We start from the raw sequence: 18088 nt of genomic DNA on the forward strand, positions 1-18088 counted from the left end.
CACAGCAGCGTACCAGTCAGCTTAACACACAAACAAGCAGACGGTCGGAGCAGGCCAAAAGATGCTTGGAGTGGGAGAGAAAGTGCCCATTACGGCGCGAGGGGTTTGGTCCTCTTACAATCACAACATACCACACGCAAGAAACAAACCATCAAAAATAACCTGCCCTCACACACTACCCTTTGATCTGAAGCTCCCAAGCCAACTACAGCTATAATTATCCCGGCTGCACCCAGGGCCCAAGGATATCCGGCACGACTCCGGCCCCTTCACGTGTTTGGGAGCCACTCACGGAACTGCAGCTATTTGTGATCACCCTGGGAGCGCACCGAGCTGCGGTGATCTCATTTCTCCCGGGTGTTTTCCGGGGCAGAGACCCTGAGCCCGAGCACAGCGCCCACAAGAACCTAAGACTAAAGGGGCAGAGGAGGGCCGAAGCGTCCAGGACAGCTCCCCGCGCCGCGCAGGGCAAGGAGTTACGCTCCTCGGGCCGTAAGGGTGCTGCGAGGCCGAGCGCCGCCCCCAGCTGTGCGGCAGGAGAGGGCGGGGTCACCCGTGCCCAGGCACGAAGAACTTCTGGGCCTTCGGAGTTACAAGTACGGAACATGAATTTCTCACTCCCCCTCCCCCGCACGCACACGCACACGCACGCACGCGCCTGCGCAGGCAGGGATCCAGGATTTAGGCCCAGAGGCAACTGGGCCCCCAGGCTGTTGAGACCTATGCGCCACTGGTCCCAACCATTACGTCGCGAATGCGTGAGTCTGCTCCACCCCTCAATATCTGCGGCTTTCAAACAGCCAAGGCAGAATTCACCCAACCCCGATCGTCCACCCAGGGGAGGTTCCGCCACGACCACAATCTAGCTCATTCCCCTCTGCCCAAGCCAGGGGACCAATCAGACTCAGCCAAAGTCTTGCGATAGGCCCAAGGCAGGTTCGGATTGGCCAACCTCAAGGAGTTCAGCCTCCCTCCCCTTCCCCTCTCCCCTCTCCAGCGCACAGCGGCCGTTGTCCAATAAGAAAGAGCATTATAGGTCTTTGCCCTCCCTCCTTCCCACCCCGCCTCGGTGAGACATGGGACGATTCGGGCTTGCTGGGATGTCCTCGGAAGCCCCCTTCCCTCAGCCAATCACTGAGTGATGTGGTTCAACCTCCCAGCGGAGTTTTTCAACCAATGACAAAGCGGCCGAGGCGCAGGGTCGCACACCTTCCTGGGGCTTTTAACCACGCTGGGCCTCTCCGCACTTTTCAGCGAGAGCAGGCGACTGGGAAGCCTTTGATTGGCCCTTTCTGCCTTTGACGAATTTCAGCCATTGCCTGTGACCTAACCAGGAAGCTTGGCTTTCCAACTCCTTCCTCCTCCTTCTCCTCCTCTTCCTCCGTCGGCAGTCTTCGGCTCCTTCCGTTGCCTCGGGGCGTGGGGGGTTGGGAAGGGAGGGTTGTTCAGCGGCCGCTTCCGATTGGCTCCTGCCGCCCCTCGGCTATTTCCGGAGGGAGCAGCGAACAGACGACGCTCTCTGATTGGCTGAGGTTGGCGTTCGGCCGAAGCGGGAGGGCGGTGTGCGAGGCTCAGACTTCGGCCGGCGATTCCCAGACGCCTGTTACGCGGGCGGTGGGGGCTCTGGGTAGTGTTGGACTGGGCTGGGCTAGGGAGGAGGAAGGCGGAGGAGGCGGAGGAGGCGGAGGTGAGAGGGGGGAGGAGGAGGAGCAGGCGAGGGGAGGGGGAGCTAGGCGGCTGCGCAGTAGGTGCTTCTCATACAGAGCAGCCCCCGACCCTGGTGAATGCGGGCAGGAGCCGCTGCTGCCCGGACCGAGTGACAAAGGAAGGAAGGAAGGAAGGAAGCAAGGAGGAGCCGGGGGCCCCCCTAAGCCGCTGTCAGGGCGCCGGGCTGGGGCCAAAGCGCGGACATTTCCCGAGTGGGCAGCGAGCGGACCTAGGGGGCGGGAGGGCAGCGACGGTGCCTTGGCCGGGGGAGGGGGCCCTCAAGGGACGGAAGCGGTTGCCGGGTTCCCATGTCCCCGGCGTATGGGGAGCAGCACAGGAGCCGCTGCTTGGGGTCTGAAGGGAGCTGCCGCCGCCGCCATGGCCGCTGGATCCAGCCACCGCCTGCAGCTGCCCCTGGCGCAATGAGGAGAGGAGCTGCCGCCGCCGCCCCCCGCCGCCTCTGACCGACTCCCCAGATCCGCCGCCTTCGAGCTCTCCGGGCCGGGCCGTGCCGTGCCGCGCTCGGCCGCGCCGACCGAGCGCTCCCTCCGCCCGTCGGCCGGATCCCGCCGCCGGATCCGCAGCATTTCCAGTCGCATCACCGAGCCACCCTCCCTGCCTCCCTCCTTCCTTCCCCCTTCCCATCCCCCTTTCTCTTCAAGCAAGAGACTCGTGATCCCTCCGCCGCTTCCCTTCTTCATTGACTCAAAAAAAAAAGATCCCCGAGGAGGAAAAAAAATAATATTCAAAGTACTGAAATTCCAATCAAGTAATTTCTCCCCTCCTCTTCCCTCCCCCCTCCATTTTAACAGATATTTTTCAGGTTTTTCTCCCTTCCCCCTCCGAAGGTGAGGGGGGAGAAGAATTGTGTTTTTTTCCCCAGCCCCAAATCATCTAGATACAAAAATCCATATCTCATCTGTCTTGGAGGAGGATACAAATCGATCGTTTGGTTTTATATAGCTACGTAAAAGAAGTGAAAGCCAAGAAGAAGAAAACATTTTTTTTTTTTTTGGTTTGTGTGTGTGAGCTTAATGCTGCATTTGTCATTAACTTACACCCCAAAATAAAACAAAAGGAAGAAAAGGAGGAAGAAGGTGATCGGGAGAAGAGAGATCATGTCAGGGCGGCCCAGAACCACCTCCTTTGCAGAGAGCTGCAAACCAGTGCAGCAGCCTTCAGCTTTTGGCAGCATGAAAGTTAGCAGTGAGTATTGATTTTTTTTTTTTTTTACCCCTTTACCCCTTCCCTTTAAAATAAAGACCTGGAAATGCCAGGATTAAAAAAATATAGATTAGAAACCAAAAAAATTCAACGGCCTGTGTAATGGAAAAAGGTGAAAGTAGTCACTATTCAAAGGTGAAGCACCTCCCTGTCTGCTTCCATACCTTCCCCCCATCGTCTCATTAACCTTGAATTGACAGAATGTGATTTTTATTTGGATGTTTTAGTTTGCAAGTTTGTTTTTCCCCCCTATCTAGCATGACTTCGAATATATTTACGAATGGTCTTCCTAAGCAACTGCTTAAAGAATCTATAGGAAATTAGAGAGCTAAGTAATCAATCATCTTTTTAAGTAAGGAAAAACAGAAAAAGATATATTGCTTAAAACAAGGCAATATAAAAGTTGAAGCGTGGATGTCTTTTTTTGAATGAGAAGAGATGTTTAGGAAGCTCAGACCTAAGTATGGTTATCTTGGTTTTATGCTTTTAATAAAGACAAATATTTAACATTTATTTTTTGGATATGTAAAATAATAGCTGGTACTCGGAAGGGTCAGCTTGTGCCATGATGAGGTTTTAAATTTGGAGGTTATTCATTTCTGCCTTAAAAATAATGGGCTTGTGGCACCACACTATACAGCAGCAGTGCTGCATATGTTGTAAGTTGACTAATTGGTTTTAATATGTCATCCTATATCTTTTGGCTGTGACGTTAGAAATTTAATGAGGAGTTATTGAGATCTGTGTTTTAATTAAAAAGTTTCACGTTTCAGTTTGACTTTTGTGATTTAGAATTTTAATGTCAATTTCAGCATGCTAACAGTTACACTTCAGTTGTTGCCAATTAAAACTATCATTTTTATTCATTTGGAGGGGTACTGTTGTAAATGGCTTTATTAAAGTCCTAAATTAAAGTGTAATTTAAAGGACTATTTAAAATGTCTGTATTGTGATTTCTTTTTGTACCTGAAAAAAGCTTTAGCAATTTTATTTTATACATTTACAAATGTTGATGTCACTCTTGGATTGACAGATGCACCAGTTTACTCTGAATTAACTCATATTTTCAGAAACTGTATTTTTCTCTGAAATTTTTTTTTCAATTCATCTGGAGCTTTGAAAAGATCAGACAACTGAGTAAATAAGTCCTTTCTTTCATAGCTTCTGGAGTAGAGATGAATACGTTAAGAATGTACGCAATTTGTTGTCAAACTGTCTTTTTTAATCTATTTCTTTACACCAAAAATTAATAGTTTATTACTGTTATTGCCATATGTCCAACAATTTCAGTTCATCTTCATTTGTGCTTTTTGAAAATGTGTGAGCTTGGAACAGTGTTTATAATATTTAATGTTTAAAATGTTTTTTATCTTATTGAAATGCACTTCTAGAGTTTGACCAATTGTAATCTCTTTATTCCTGAAGTGAGATGCAGCAAGAGAGAGATGAAGTAAGGTTCCATAGAATTTCTTTTTTGTTCTTGAGTCAAAGACTTCCTGGTTAGAAAGAAAAGAAATCTCAATACAGGTTACTTTTCTGAAAAATTGGTTAAATTACTTATCTTTACCAAATGGTATTCAGCCCTTACACTGATATCAGTGTTCAGGGCTATACTGGACCATCTTGACTTTGAACTTCTATTTGATGTATGCCTGCATCAATGTTGATATTAAATAGTGAAGTTAAAGGTAGTGACTGGCAGTTTTTTTATTTTGGAAAGTATAATCAGGCTTTTGTTTTTTTGGTCTTTAGCCAACTAAAATTCTAGGGATGGGGAGAGAAGCAAACTATGCATTACTCTGTGGAAGGGCAAACCATCATAAGTACATTAAGGGTGAGATGAGATGAATATTTAAAATTCTGCTGTAATCTTCAGCTGTGATGAAGCAAGTCTTAAAATAGTGTAGGAATCTCTCCTGAGTTATTGGAATGTGTCTTTTTCATAATAGAAATCTGGAGTAATAGTTCTTTGAGACCCATTAACATTCATTAGTTACAGCTAAGAAAGCAAAGCAATTTTACCTGTCTTCAAACTTTTTTTGTTGGAAGAATTTATTTGCTTTTAAAGTGGCTATATTTGACGTATCTGATGAGAGCAGCATTGCTGAATGATGTGTTTAAATTTTGACTGGTAAATTAGTATTATTTTAATAAATAATATAGTATATTAAATTGAATCTGTAAACTCATCTTTTATGGGCATAGATTGCCATAATAAGTGGAAATTTAATGTCAAATATAATCATGCCTCTGACTTTGAATTTAGGGATATTTTTGAGGAAATAAGGATAATTTAACATTTAATCAGTATTTGCTATGGAGAGTCCTGCACAAATAGGGCTACTTGAGACCATTTTTCTGGGGAAACAAACATAAAATCATCTATTAAAATGGTGTGGGTGATATAATCAAATTGAATGCTTGGGTGCCAAGGGGACTTAACATTAAAGAATGATCAAAGGAAGAGTTAATCCGGGAAAACTGCTTGAAGAAGGTAAATTTCAAGTCAGAATTTGATGGAGGCAGAGTAGTAGATTGGGGTGAGCCATATGTAGCTGACTGTCAAATTACTTAATATCTAAAATAAGAGTAATAGTACTGATACTACTTCATAGGGTTGTTTCAAGGAAAAAAAGCTTTGTATAAATGAAATTACATAGAAATGTTTGCAGTTATTATTGCTGTATGGAAAGAAAGAATGTATTCTAGTTGGGAGAATTAGAGTGATTAAACCACAAAGGAAGGAGTTAGTATGTGACTTAGTAGGCATCAGAGACATTGGCTAAAAAGAGATGAAGGAGGAAAGCCACAGGGAAGGCAGTTGACAAATTCAAATTTATCTCTATTTTTTTTTGATAAGTAAAAGGTAGCTTCTGTGGATTTTATTGAATTGACATGTAGAATGGGGAACATGATGTTTGAAGAAGCTAAATATGACATTTATCTTTAGAATGGATTGGAGTAGAGTGAGACAGAGTTAGGGGGCTACTTGAAGTCAGCTGAAGTGAGAAGTTGGTTATGGTGGCTATAGAAATGGAAAGCAAAGAACAAAATGAAGAAACTGGCAAGCTGTCAGGATCCTGCATGAGAGTGTGTGTGTGTATGAGAGAGAGATGTTTGACGGTGAAAGTAACTGAGCATGAAAGACTTAGAAGTGATAACATTTATGATAGTGGGAAAGAAGTGCTGTCTGAAAGAAGCTGACAGGTTGAGTTTTTCTCCAGGTTTCAGTAGGTAGCTGTTAACTAGCAGTGACATCTAAATTTCTAAGCCATTTTATGACTTTCACACCTTTTTGGAACTTAGAATAGAACTTGCTCAAGATTTGGAAGTAGTAAATTTGTAATTTACAGTGTGACAAAGAAGAAATAGCTTGCCTTGAAGTCAGGAAGACCTGGGTTCAAGTCCTATCAGTGAAACATTGGCACTATGATTTTTCAGTGGTCCAAGCAACTTTCCTAGATCCTGAGTTGCAGAGCAAGTCCTGATCTGCGTTGGTAGAGGGAGTTTCTTCCAGGGCAGCTTCCAATTCCAATTAAATCACTGGTCCTGTAAAAATAAATTGAAACTTACATTGTTTTATTTTCAAAGCAGTAGAAGTCAACGTAGAATTTTTAAATGACTTAAAAAGTTGCTGAGCTGAACAGTGGCTATTAGAGTAATAATCAAAATAATTTGCTTGAGGCCACATTTTGTGGTTGAATTGTGATCCTACAAATTGGAATTTTTAATGTTCTATTCTGATTGTATTTAGCTACCTAAATCTTCTCTTTTGATCAATGAATTAATTATGTTCTTGCTTCTCATCAGAGAAAAGGTAGATTATACATATGGAATGAGGCATACATTTTCAAATACAGCCAGTATTTTACTTTGTTCTGCTTGACTCTATTACAAGAGAGAATTTTATTTGGGGGGTAGGTGGAGTTATTGAAAAGTGAGGTAGGGTATGAAAAAAAGACAATTGAAGCATTTTTAAAAAACTCACATAATTGAGAGAACTTTTAAGGATCAAAAAAAGGCAGTTTGTGTTGTGAGTAGTAAAGTTAACAGCAAAAATCATAAGTATGTTTTATTGAAGACTTCTAGCAAATACTGTTGGGTATTAGTAATCTCTTGGTTGGGTAAACTATTTCTTTTAAATGTGTTTTCCATAATAAATGCTAATGGACACCCTTATCCTAAAATCAGATGATTTAGAGCTAGAAATCTTAGAAATTATCTGCTCCAGTCTCTTTATCCTACAGAGAAGAAAATTGGTGTCCTGAAAAGTTAAATTAATTCCCCAAGGACACATGTTATTAGGGAACAGAGCCAAAATTTGAACCTAGATCTTCTAACTTCACATTTATCACTCTTTCCACTGTATACATGGGGGGGGGGGTGTGTGTGTGTGTGTGTGTGTGTGTGTGTGTGTGTGTGTGTGTGTGTGTGTGTGTGTGTGTGTGTGTGTGTGTGTGTTGTCTCAAATCTCTTGATTTGTTATGAATGAATTGACTTCTTTGTTTTCAATTGTGCTTTCTGGTAGCTTTATTAAATATTAAAATGAAAGTCACATTTGCATTGTAAATATCTACTTGGTATAAGCAATTTTTGCTAGATTAGTAGAATGATTATTTGTAAGTGGCGAAAGAATTTTAGCAAACTGCCAGGATTTATGTCTTAACCCTGGGATTTGGTAAGGGGAAAGAAAGCCCCTTAGTAACTCTGATTTTCTCAAATAAGTTCCTGTATTATAATTATTATAATTGATATTATAGTAGCTGAATCTGACTGGATGTTAGGCAATATTGTAATAAAAAAAATAATAATGCAGCTTCCTATATAGCTCTTCTCTGCCTAGATTTATCTCTTGTTATTTTGCAAAGGTCATTAGAATTTAGCCAGCTCTTGATTACTCGTGTTAAAACAGTGAGAACAATGTATATTTGAAATGCAGTTATTTCTGAACTTAATTTTAGTAATTGTCTTTCATTTCCTTCTCCCAACAACCTTTACCTTTGCTGCTACAAAGTTGAATTCCAGCTTTAGTTTTTATTTCTGTTATTGTTCCATGTAGTGGAAGCACTGTAATGTCCAAAAGAACATTTAATGTCCAAAAGTGGAAAGATGGATTATGAAATCATAGAATCTTTTGTCTCTCTGTTAAAATCTCTTGGGCTTTTTTCTTTTTTTTAAAATACGTTCTTATTGATCTCTTGTCAGTCAGTAAGAGCTCATGTAGGTACCTACCATTTGCTAGACACTTGGGTTAAGTGCTGTGATGCAAAGAAAGGCAGAAGATAGTCCCTGATCTCAAGAATTTGACAATTTGATGGGGAAGGCAACATGCAAATAGCTTATTATGTTCAAGCAAGCTACATGTACAATAACTTGAAGGTAGAAGAAAAGCACCAGAATTAAGGGAGATTTAGAAAGTGATCCTTTGAAGGTGTGATTTTAGCTGGAATTTGAAGTAAGCCATGGAAGCCAAGAGGTGTAGCAAAGGGAAAGAGTTCCAGGCTTAGGAAGTTGGACAGTGAAAATGCCAGGAGTCTGGAGATGAGTGTCTTGTGTGAGGAACAGCAAGGAGGTCGGTGTCACTGGATTGAGGAGTTAAGTTGGGGGGATATAAGATGTGAAAATATTGGAAAGGTATGAGGTGTCCAAGTTAGGAAAGCCAGAGGATTTTTTTTTAATCCTGAAAGTGATAGGGAGCCACTGGAGTCTATTGAGGGGCCTGGGCAGGGGCGGGGAGTAGTGTGTGACTTGTTTGAACCTGTGCTTTAAGAGTATAACTTTGGCAGTTGAGCGGAGGATAGACTGCAGTGGGGATTGACCCACCAGCAGGCTGTTATAATTGTCCAGATGTAAGGTGATGAAGGCTTGTACCAGTGTAATGGCAGTGTCAGAGAAGAGAAAGGAGCATGTTAAAAAGGTACAAATGATGGAACTAGGCAACACATTGGATTTGGGTGGTAATTGAGATAATACCTAGGCTTTGAGCCTGGATATTTCTTTCACTATCTCTTTCCCTCTCAGAGAGCATCTAATACAACAAAATTATTTTTGAAGAAAAAAAGCAAAACTGATCATGCCTTGGAAAAAGTCTTTGGGTGCAGCCTTTTAACTGAGTCCAAGTATTATAGAACGCATCCTTTTATTAAAGGGATTTGTTCCGTGAAGTTTGGATTCAGTGAAAAGGTCACACCTGAGGACCTAGAGGGGTTCCCTACCCCTGTTAGACAGTATTCTACACAGGTGTACTTCCCACCTTACAGAGGAATGGGGTGGAAGTGTGTTCTCCAGTCTCTTCTTTTGTTTGGGGCTGTACTTGTTCTTTGTAATTTTGCAACATTTACTAACTTTCCATTGTTTTTGTGGTGGTAGTTTTTTCCATTTACATTGTTGTCTTTGTGTACATTGTTTTCTAGGCTCTGCTTATTTTACTCTGCATCAGTTTATAGAGTTCTTAAGCTTCCCTGTATTTATCACATTCATGTTTCTTACATGCACAATAATATTCCATTACATTCATGTACCACAATTTGTTTAGCCATTTTCCAATTGATGCACATCTACTTCGCTTCCATTTCTTTGCTTTACCACAAAGATTGCTGCTATTAATGTTTTGGTGTATATACTTTCTTTTTATCTCTTTGGGGTATATACTTAGTAGTTGAATATCTGGGTTAAAGGGTATGTACATTTTCCTCACTTTATTTTCATAGGAATCACAGAATCCTAGTCCTGGGAGAGACCTGTAGTCATATAGTTAAACCCATTCTTGATGAATCCACTTTCTACAGTGTTACAAGTGGTCCTTCAGTCCCACTTGAAGATTTTCAGCAAAAGGGAATTCACTGCCTCCTGAGGCAATCCATTCTATTTGGGGGCCGTTTTGTTAGGATTTTTCCCCTCTCACGTACAGTTGAAATTTGCCTCTGTAATTTCTGCCCATTACTCTTACATTTGATTCTTCTGAGGCCAAGCAAAACAAGCCTAATTGAGAGTTAGTGTGGTATAATGGATAGATGGCTTGACTTGGAGTTAGCTTTATACACACGTATGTAAAACATAATATCTTTCTGTATGTGTTATATACATATATATACACATACATATGTATATACCATTAAGTGTAAACTTTAAAGTGTTACATAAATGGCATTCGCTGTATGACAGTCCTTCAAATACTTGAATACAGCTATCATTTCCCTGTCATACTTTTTCTCCAAGAAAAACATTTCCATTTCATTTAATTAATCATATAGTAGTATGGCTTTCATTTCTCTCATCACCCTGGGCATACTCTCCTGGAAGGTGTCCTAGTTTGTCAGTGTCTTTCAGATGTGGCATTCAACATTATAGCAAGGATAAGTTGCAAATAAAGACACTTGTTTTGATCTGTGCCCATTTGAAGCTCCCACATAGTATGTATGAAAGGTGAACATGGTTCCTATAGAGCTCAAACTTGTTCTGTAACCATGTACACTCTCCTCAGGATTAACAATGTCTTAGCTTACATCCATCCTCTCCCTATCCTTAGGACAGCTTGAACCTTGCACATGAGCTGCCACTTCTGGTGGAGGCAGCAAGCCTGGGGAATCAAAGAGCCGTGGGTGGATGGGGAACTGTAAACTAGTGACCCATTCTGGGACTTCTAGCAGAATTAGGTTTTGATCTGTTTCAACTTAGACTATGAAACATGATTTTGATATTTCTAGTGTCATATTTCTAGTTTTGTTATTAGGTGTCTATGCAATTGAGAGAGATTGGGAAGGGTAATAATACATCATAGGACCTGCATTTCCTATTACTGATGTGACCAATTTGACTCCCAAGAATACTGTTTAATAAGAAAACAATCACAATTTGCTGCAACATTTAGCATCACTTTTAAAGTTTTTGCTTCTTGAGCCATATCAATAAGTTGTTTAATTTCAGGATTAGAAATATTTATAATTCATTGCTTAAGTTCATCATCTTTTTAATGGTTTAATATGTGTGGAACAGGTAGGGAAAGTCTCTGGGAATGGGATAGACAATAAGAAGTTTAGTTCATTTCTTTTGTAAAAGAGCAGAATTTTGTTAGAGCACTGTAATTGTATAGCAAAATGTATTAATTATAATCTCTTATTTGTTATACACATGTAATATGATAGATATTGTACATAATTAGGTGACTTCACATTTAGCTTGCTCGTATTCAAATGATGTTCAAGAAGAAACCTTACTTTCCTACTGGATAAGCTTTTTAAATTTATATTTCTTCATTGTGGTACTCAGGGCAGTGCTGTGGTGATTTTAAGTGCTGCAAGATTATTTTGTATTTAGTTCCTTAGCAATTTCAACTAAATTCTTTGATTTGTGTTAAACGAATTTGTACTTAATACTGATAAAGGAGGTTGTCAGAATTAATTAGCATTACAAATAGTTTACTATTTGTATGTTTTCCTGCCATTTCGAAAAGCCATTTTAAGAATATGAATTATTTTGGGGTTCTTTGAAACACTTAATAAAAAGTCCATTAAAGATGGAAATCTAAGGGATTATTCTAGTACAAGAAGAAAAAGAGTGTAGGTGTTTGTGTTTTTAAAATTATCTGGCTAGAATCTTGATTTCTTTGGAGGCAGAATTTAATGTTAAGGCGAAAGGGACATATTTATACTCCTCAGGTCCTAATAAAATGAGGTTATCTAAAGTGGCCATTGTTAGGATTATTTTCTTTTCCTTCTCACCCGGGTTCCTAGTTTGGGGTGCAGAAGATATTTTGCCTAGTTTCTAAAATTTGGTAATAAATTCCATGAAGGCATTTTTTCATGAAATTAAATTCAGTTTGTTAAGAATTTATTGACTGTCTAGAATTATGAGTTCTTGGTTAGACCAAGACTTAGGAGTTAAGGTTCTTCAGCACTTACAGAAGATGCTGCAGAGTCTTTTTTTTAAAAGCTTTAATGCATTTCAGACGTAAGCCTTTCAGACTTTCTTTACTCTGAGCCTATTGATTCTATTCTAATAAGCTTTGATCTGGTTTCCAAGCCCACTGCAAGTTTAGAGGGAGAATAGGGCTGCTATTGGAAAGAATAATGATGGTGGAGAGAGAGAGCTAGATTCAGTGTAAGGAAGAAGACAGAACTTAAAAAAAAATCTGACAACTTGAAAAGCACAGTATTGGGCACCATTGTATATAGGGTTAGAGAGCTCATTATCTTAAGACTCAGGAGGAGAAAGTGAGACTGGTGACTTTGCACAGCCCTCCCTCACTTAAATTCAATTCACTTGCATGTCATGGTCCTCTTGGAGAACTAAGGACAAACATTTTAGGGCTTCAGAGGGAAGGAGAGGGGAAAAGAATAAGCATTTATATATCTACTACTTTCCAAGCACTATGTTAAATCATTTGATCCTTACAGCCTCCCTGTGTGGTAGGTGCTATTATTCACTCCATTTTACAGTTGAGGAAACTGAGACTAACAGGTTAAGTGACTTTCCTAGGGAGACACAGCTAGTAAGTGTTTAAACTTGCATCTGAATTACTCCAAGCCCCAGGGCTTCATCCATTGAACCATGAGCTGCCTCTGTGGTGAGGCCTTTACCATTATTGTACCATTTTTAATATTTGTAGTGATAACTTTCTAGATGATTCAAAGATATATTCATGACACCCTGTTTAAGATGGCAAGGAAGTATATCATTTTTAAAGGAATATTTCTATGGAGGGAAGTGGTAAAAAGAGTTCCTCATTTATCAAATCACAAATCCTGCATATATTTGTGTGTTCTCTGTATGTTTTTTGGTTCCTTAAGGGCCAAGCACATCTTCAGTTATCTGGGGACTTACTCCTTGAGAGATCTGGATACCGGATATTTAATGTAATGTTGTTCATAATTGGGCTTGTCTCTCTATTATTTATTTATCACTAAAGTATTGAGAGATTGAGAACTAGATCATATCTAATTCACCAAGCTCTATTTGGGTTGTTACAGTACAGGTAGAGTGATCATACTTCCCTTACACGGCTATCCAGAGCATTTCCCCTAGATATCTTAAAATAGTGTTAAATTTATATAGTACTTTACGTTTGCAGATTGGATTCTCCATAACTCTTTGAGGGCAGTATGACACAAAATCATCAATAATTAACAAGCATTTATTAAGTGCCTACTTTGTACCTAGGCACTGTGCTAGGTGGTGGGGATACAAAAACAAAAGCAAAGCAAAACATTTCCCTTAAATAGTACACATTTTACCAAGGAAGCAAACATGTCATATAAAGGTATTTATAAAGTAGATTTTAGATAAAAGACAATGTTTGGGGCAGAGGGTGCATTAGTTGTTGCAGATGGGGAAGGAATGAGGAAAGGCTTCCCTTAAACATCTTTATTTTGCAGATGATACAGACACGGATTAATTGATTTGTTGATGATCACATGACTTGTCGATGGTGGATCAGGTCTTTTGACTTCATGTTTTCTACGCTATACTACCATGCCTTCTCCATATATAAATATTTTAATGATTTGGAGTTTCCTTTGTGTAGATATTCCCTCCACATTTGCAGATCATAACATCTTTACAATTTAGTAGATGATCTTAGAATTTTGTTCTGGCAGAAAAATTCATCACCATGTATCCAACTGATTTTGAGTCTCCCAATTTATCTAGACAGGTCCTTGGACTACAGATTTATAATTTGTGACAGGACCTATACTGAAAATCTTAACAACTTGGTAAGATCTGCTAGTCTGTATTCCATTGGCATAGCCTTAGAGAACCCTTGGAGAAGCCCTGGTCACCTTAAAAATGATGAAGAATCAGAACAAGATTTTAGGAGAAGCTTATGCATTTCAATTGTAGAACTCTCCTAGTCCAGTTCAAACAAATTTGACTATCTGGTTTCTAAATCCACAGAAGATTAGACACTTCAAGTTAGGAGGGATAAAAGGAACTGCTACACTGACAACAGCACAAAATGACTGCTGAGCAAGAAAGAAGACAAACTTTAAACTATTTCTTTAAAGATATGATGGAACCAGTTGTCTCTGTAGCTACACTGTTGTACACTCCGTAGCTACTCCGTAGCTCCAGTCACTCAACAAATTTATTGAATTTATTTTGTGCTTGTGCCATACAAAATGCTACATTTGTTACTTCATTCTCTGACACCTGCCTAATTGTCATTTCTAGATTTCATCACCTTCCCTTTGGTCTTACTTAGTATTTATTGCTTGACCGAGCCTTCCATCCAGTAGTCATATATTTATAGTGTGTTAAAAGGGTGTTAACACTACATGGACCAGAATTTAAGAATATCTTGAAGGACCAAACTCCATCAATTTATGCAGTGCATTTCAAAAATACATTCATAAAAAGAAAATAGTAGGATGAAAATTTTTATTTCAAAGGAAAATTAAAGTTTTTCTTCCCCATCAATCGATGTTCCTGGTCCTTCCATGTATTCATGTTATTTAAGCTTTTATTGTTGTTTTTGTTTGAACCTATGATTTTTTTAGTATTATATACCTCCTGGTAGAGGAAACTCAGATTATAAATTATGGTTACAGTTACTGGCTAGAATGCATTGGGCAAGAGAAAATCTTTTTTTTATGATTCTGATAATGAAACTCATGATAGTAATTCTGATTATCTGTTTAGGGAGGCACTTTACTACTTGTTTGACACATAACAATGTTAGCCTGTTGAAATATTCCAGAAGGGTTTAATTCTGTTTTAAACGACCTCTCTCTGTGAATCAGGCTTCTCAGTCCTCTTCTCAAACCCAAAGCAAGAAACAGACTGGAGGCGGAATACAATATTTTTATATCTCTTTCAAAAACCCATAGTGAGAATAAAACTTGGTTTACAAACATCAGTTAGAGAGCTTACCAAATACTTAACTTTATTATCCTAAGATTTTTTACATAGCAAATTAAGTTTTTATTTTGATAAATTCATCTTTTATTATGTGCATCTGCATGGTGAAAGATAGAGTATATTTACTTTGATACTGAATGGGGGCACAGAGATGTTTACTGAAAACTAGGTGGGATAAGGACAGAAAAAGGTTGGGGAATTTTGATTGAGGAACCTCTGATCATTACAGAGCCTTGTTATTGGCATATTGTAGGATTGAATTAGTCTTGCCAGAATTGTGGATGATTTAAAGGATTTGAACCTGGAAATTAAAACTCATAAAAGTGAGATTGCTCGGTCAATGTTGGACAGGTATAAGTAGCAGGGCCCAAATATGATCCCAGATTCTTTGTCTAAATCCTGGGCAAGATTTTCTGCTGCTGCTTGCAGCTTATTAAATTGAGTTTCCTGGATCTTACACACATACACCCTATATAACACACACATACATATATATGTGCAAACACATATATGTACACACACATATATGTATACATGTATATATATATAAACCACTTTAGAAATTTAGAGATTACAAAAATGATATTGGGTGGGGATGTGTGGGTAGGAGAAATATGTGATTATTTGTATTACAGAGATTCTTCAGTTTATAGAATAACTTACTTCAGGACTCTGCTTAAATAATGAACATCCTTAGTTCCTTTAAAGATTGATACAGTTTATAAAAATTAAGGAAGCATACTAGTTTCCATAACTGGCCAGAGTTCTCAGATTCCTTGATGTTCTTTGAGCATATTTGTATAGCATAGATTGAATTACTATATTGTAAGCTCTGTGCGGACATAGTTGTTGTTCAGTTGTTTCAGTTGTGTCTGACTCTTTAAAACTCCAGTTGGGGTTTTCTTGACAAAAATACTGGGGTGGTTTGCCATTTTCTTCTCTGGCTCGTTTTACAGATAAGGAAACTAAGGCAGACAGGGTGACATTAATTGCTCAGTGTCACACAGCTAGTAGGTGTTTGAGGCCAGATTTGAACTCATTAAGATGAGTCTTTCTGACTCCAGACCCAGCACTCTATCCACTGTGCCACCTAGCTGTCCCATGGACATAGTATTCAGTAAATATTTATTGATTGAATTCATATCCACCATGTGACCCTTCTTTATTCCATTGTTATTGGGGAATTCTTTAGGCATTCCTTCCCTCTGAAATGAAAGGCAGCATGGCAGTACCACCCCAGAGTCGTCCGACAACTTTGGTGAAATATCAGCTAGTTAAATTGATACTGTAGTCTTTAGGGTGAAGGTCTTGTATTGATGCTGACTATTTTTGTAAAACCAATGAAAACATTATAGGGGTCTTGGTATTTCTTGCACTATTCTGTATTGGCAGAAAAAGATAATGTTTTTATTGTATCACATTGTGGCCTAAAGCCACCCTGAGAATATAGAAATGCACAGTTGATAGAGATTTTCTGTATCTGATAGTGGAATTCTACTATTCTGATAGTAGAATTCTAAGATTTTAATAGCAGAAAGAGACACTATAGCAGTTATTACACTTAACTCTCTTGCCTCACTTTTTGAACGTGTTAATTTTAATGGTGTTTCAATTTCAGAAGATTTCCTCTTTGCATATGAAAGAATTGTGGGGATTGCTTAAAAATCTTGGTGTGATATTGGATATATTCCTCATTGTTCTGGTCTAAACTCTCTTGACTTAAAGATTGGAGCAACGTTTGAAGACAACATTTTGGCAGATTTTGTACATTTTGCAAAGTTTCCTCAGTGTAAAATTAATAGACATATTGTAGCCATTTTTTTGGAAGAATTTTTCTTCATGTCAAGTTGCTGAGAAGTATTGCTGAGGTGTAATTCTGATTTGTAGTACCTGTGCATGGTATGCTTTGAGAGAGTGGGTATGATGTCATAATTCTGCAGCTGTCTTTCATTCTTGAGGATCCTTTAAATTTTTGACATTTGGATTACTTTGATCATTTCAGGTCAAAAAATTGTATAGATCTAAAAAAATGATATAGTCTTATTATATGATGATGTTTTTAGGGGAACAATGAGGCTTGTTATACCTGTGCAGAAAGAAGTGCTAATCATCCTGAAGATTAGACTCTAATCCTAAATAGTCTCAGTTCCTCTCCCTCATACTATATAACCTCATTTATTATCTTTGTCAATCCCTCATTGATTTGTTAAATGTTACTGTTGCCATGATGTGGGTCTTGATCCTGTCAGGAACTTACATCTTTATATCTCTCAGTTTCTTGCATAATGATTTTGTGTAAACTTAGTTGATTAATAAATTAATAAGTTAAATTAAGTTGATAATATCTGTTACGTGAAATGTATATTTGCTGATGGGTAATTCTGTTTTAGAGTCATCAGATGATCAATAATGTTTATAGGCATTGAAAAAATTTGATTTTTTGAATTTGAAAAAGTTCAAAAAAAATCTTAAGCATGATATTGTCTTTCAAAGTCCAAGGTTAATATTGTGCATCTATTAATGGATAGACCTTTCTAGAAAAACATCTAGAGTGAACATAATTCCTATCAAATCATGGAAGCAGTATGGTATAATTGAAGGAGTGCACTGCTTGAGGCCATGGGCCCTGTGTTTGAATTCTTGTTCTGTTGCTGTTACTATGGCAAGTCTTTGAACCTCTCAGATTTCATCCTCTATAAAATGAGGGAATTGGACCATATGGCCTCTGAAGTTCCTTTCAGCTTTAGAGCTATGATAGTTTGTTGACTGGGCAGTGGATAAAAGAAGGATATTTTTAGAGACAGAAAAGTGAATCAGGAGAATGAGATTCTGATAATGTACCCTTTCCTCCTGTCTTATCTCTCATACCCCCAGATGGGACCCAGGTGCCAGTTGTATTGCCTTATCTCTTCACTCCTCCCTTTCTACTACAACTTTCTCCTGACTTCTTCCTTGGTGCCTAAAAACAGGCCCATCCTTAAAAAAACAAAGCAAAACAAAAGCTCACTACTTTCTAGCTATTGTCAGATGTCTTTCTTTACTTTTGTCACTAAATTCCTTGATAAAGCAGTCGGTACTTCTACATCTTCTCTTCTCATTTGATTCTAAACCATTCTCTTCTGACCTAATCGTTAAATTAAAACTGGTTTTTCCATAATTACCAGCGATCTCTTAATTGACTAATATAATGGCCTTTTACCGAAACATTTGAGTTGATCATGCCCTTCTGAGTACTCTTTACTCTAGGTTTTGGTGATACTGTTCTCTCCTTGTTCTTCCTTTTTTCTATTTGACTGATCTT

At 39.0% G+C, this 18088-nt stretch overlaps 1 protein-coding gene across 8 annotated transcripts in view; it reads left to right on the top strand.

Moving 5' to 3' along the window:
• The first annotated feature begins 638 nt into the window (after positions 1-638).
• Positions 639-18088, top strand: part of GSK3B (glycogen synthase kinase 3 beta) — a 288178-nt gene continuing 270728 nt past the window's right edge. For 5 of the 8 annotated variants that reach the window (XM_072613904.1, XM_072613905.1, XM_072613907.1 and 2 more), the window contains exon 1: positions 2788-2913. In XM_072613904.1, coding sequence (XP_072470005.1) covers positions 2826-2913 — 88 coding nt within the window. In that variant the 5' untranslated portion in view covers positions 2788-2825. Of the gene's footprint in view, positions 759-2787; positions 2914-18088 lie in introns of those variants that run through there. The other 3 variants (XM_072613910.1, XM_072613911.1, XM_072613909.1) reach the window with 3 other exon arrangements.

This window comes from Notamacropus eugenii, chromosome 5 (assembly GCF_028372415.1).
Source record: "Notamacropus eugenii isolate mMacEug1 chromosome 5, mMacEug1.pri_v2, whole genome shotgun sequence".
NCBI lineage: Eukaryota > Metazoa > Chordata > Mammalia > Diprotodontia > Macropodidae > Notamacropus > Notamacropus eugenii.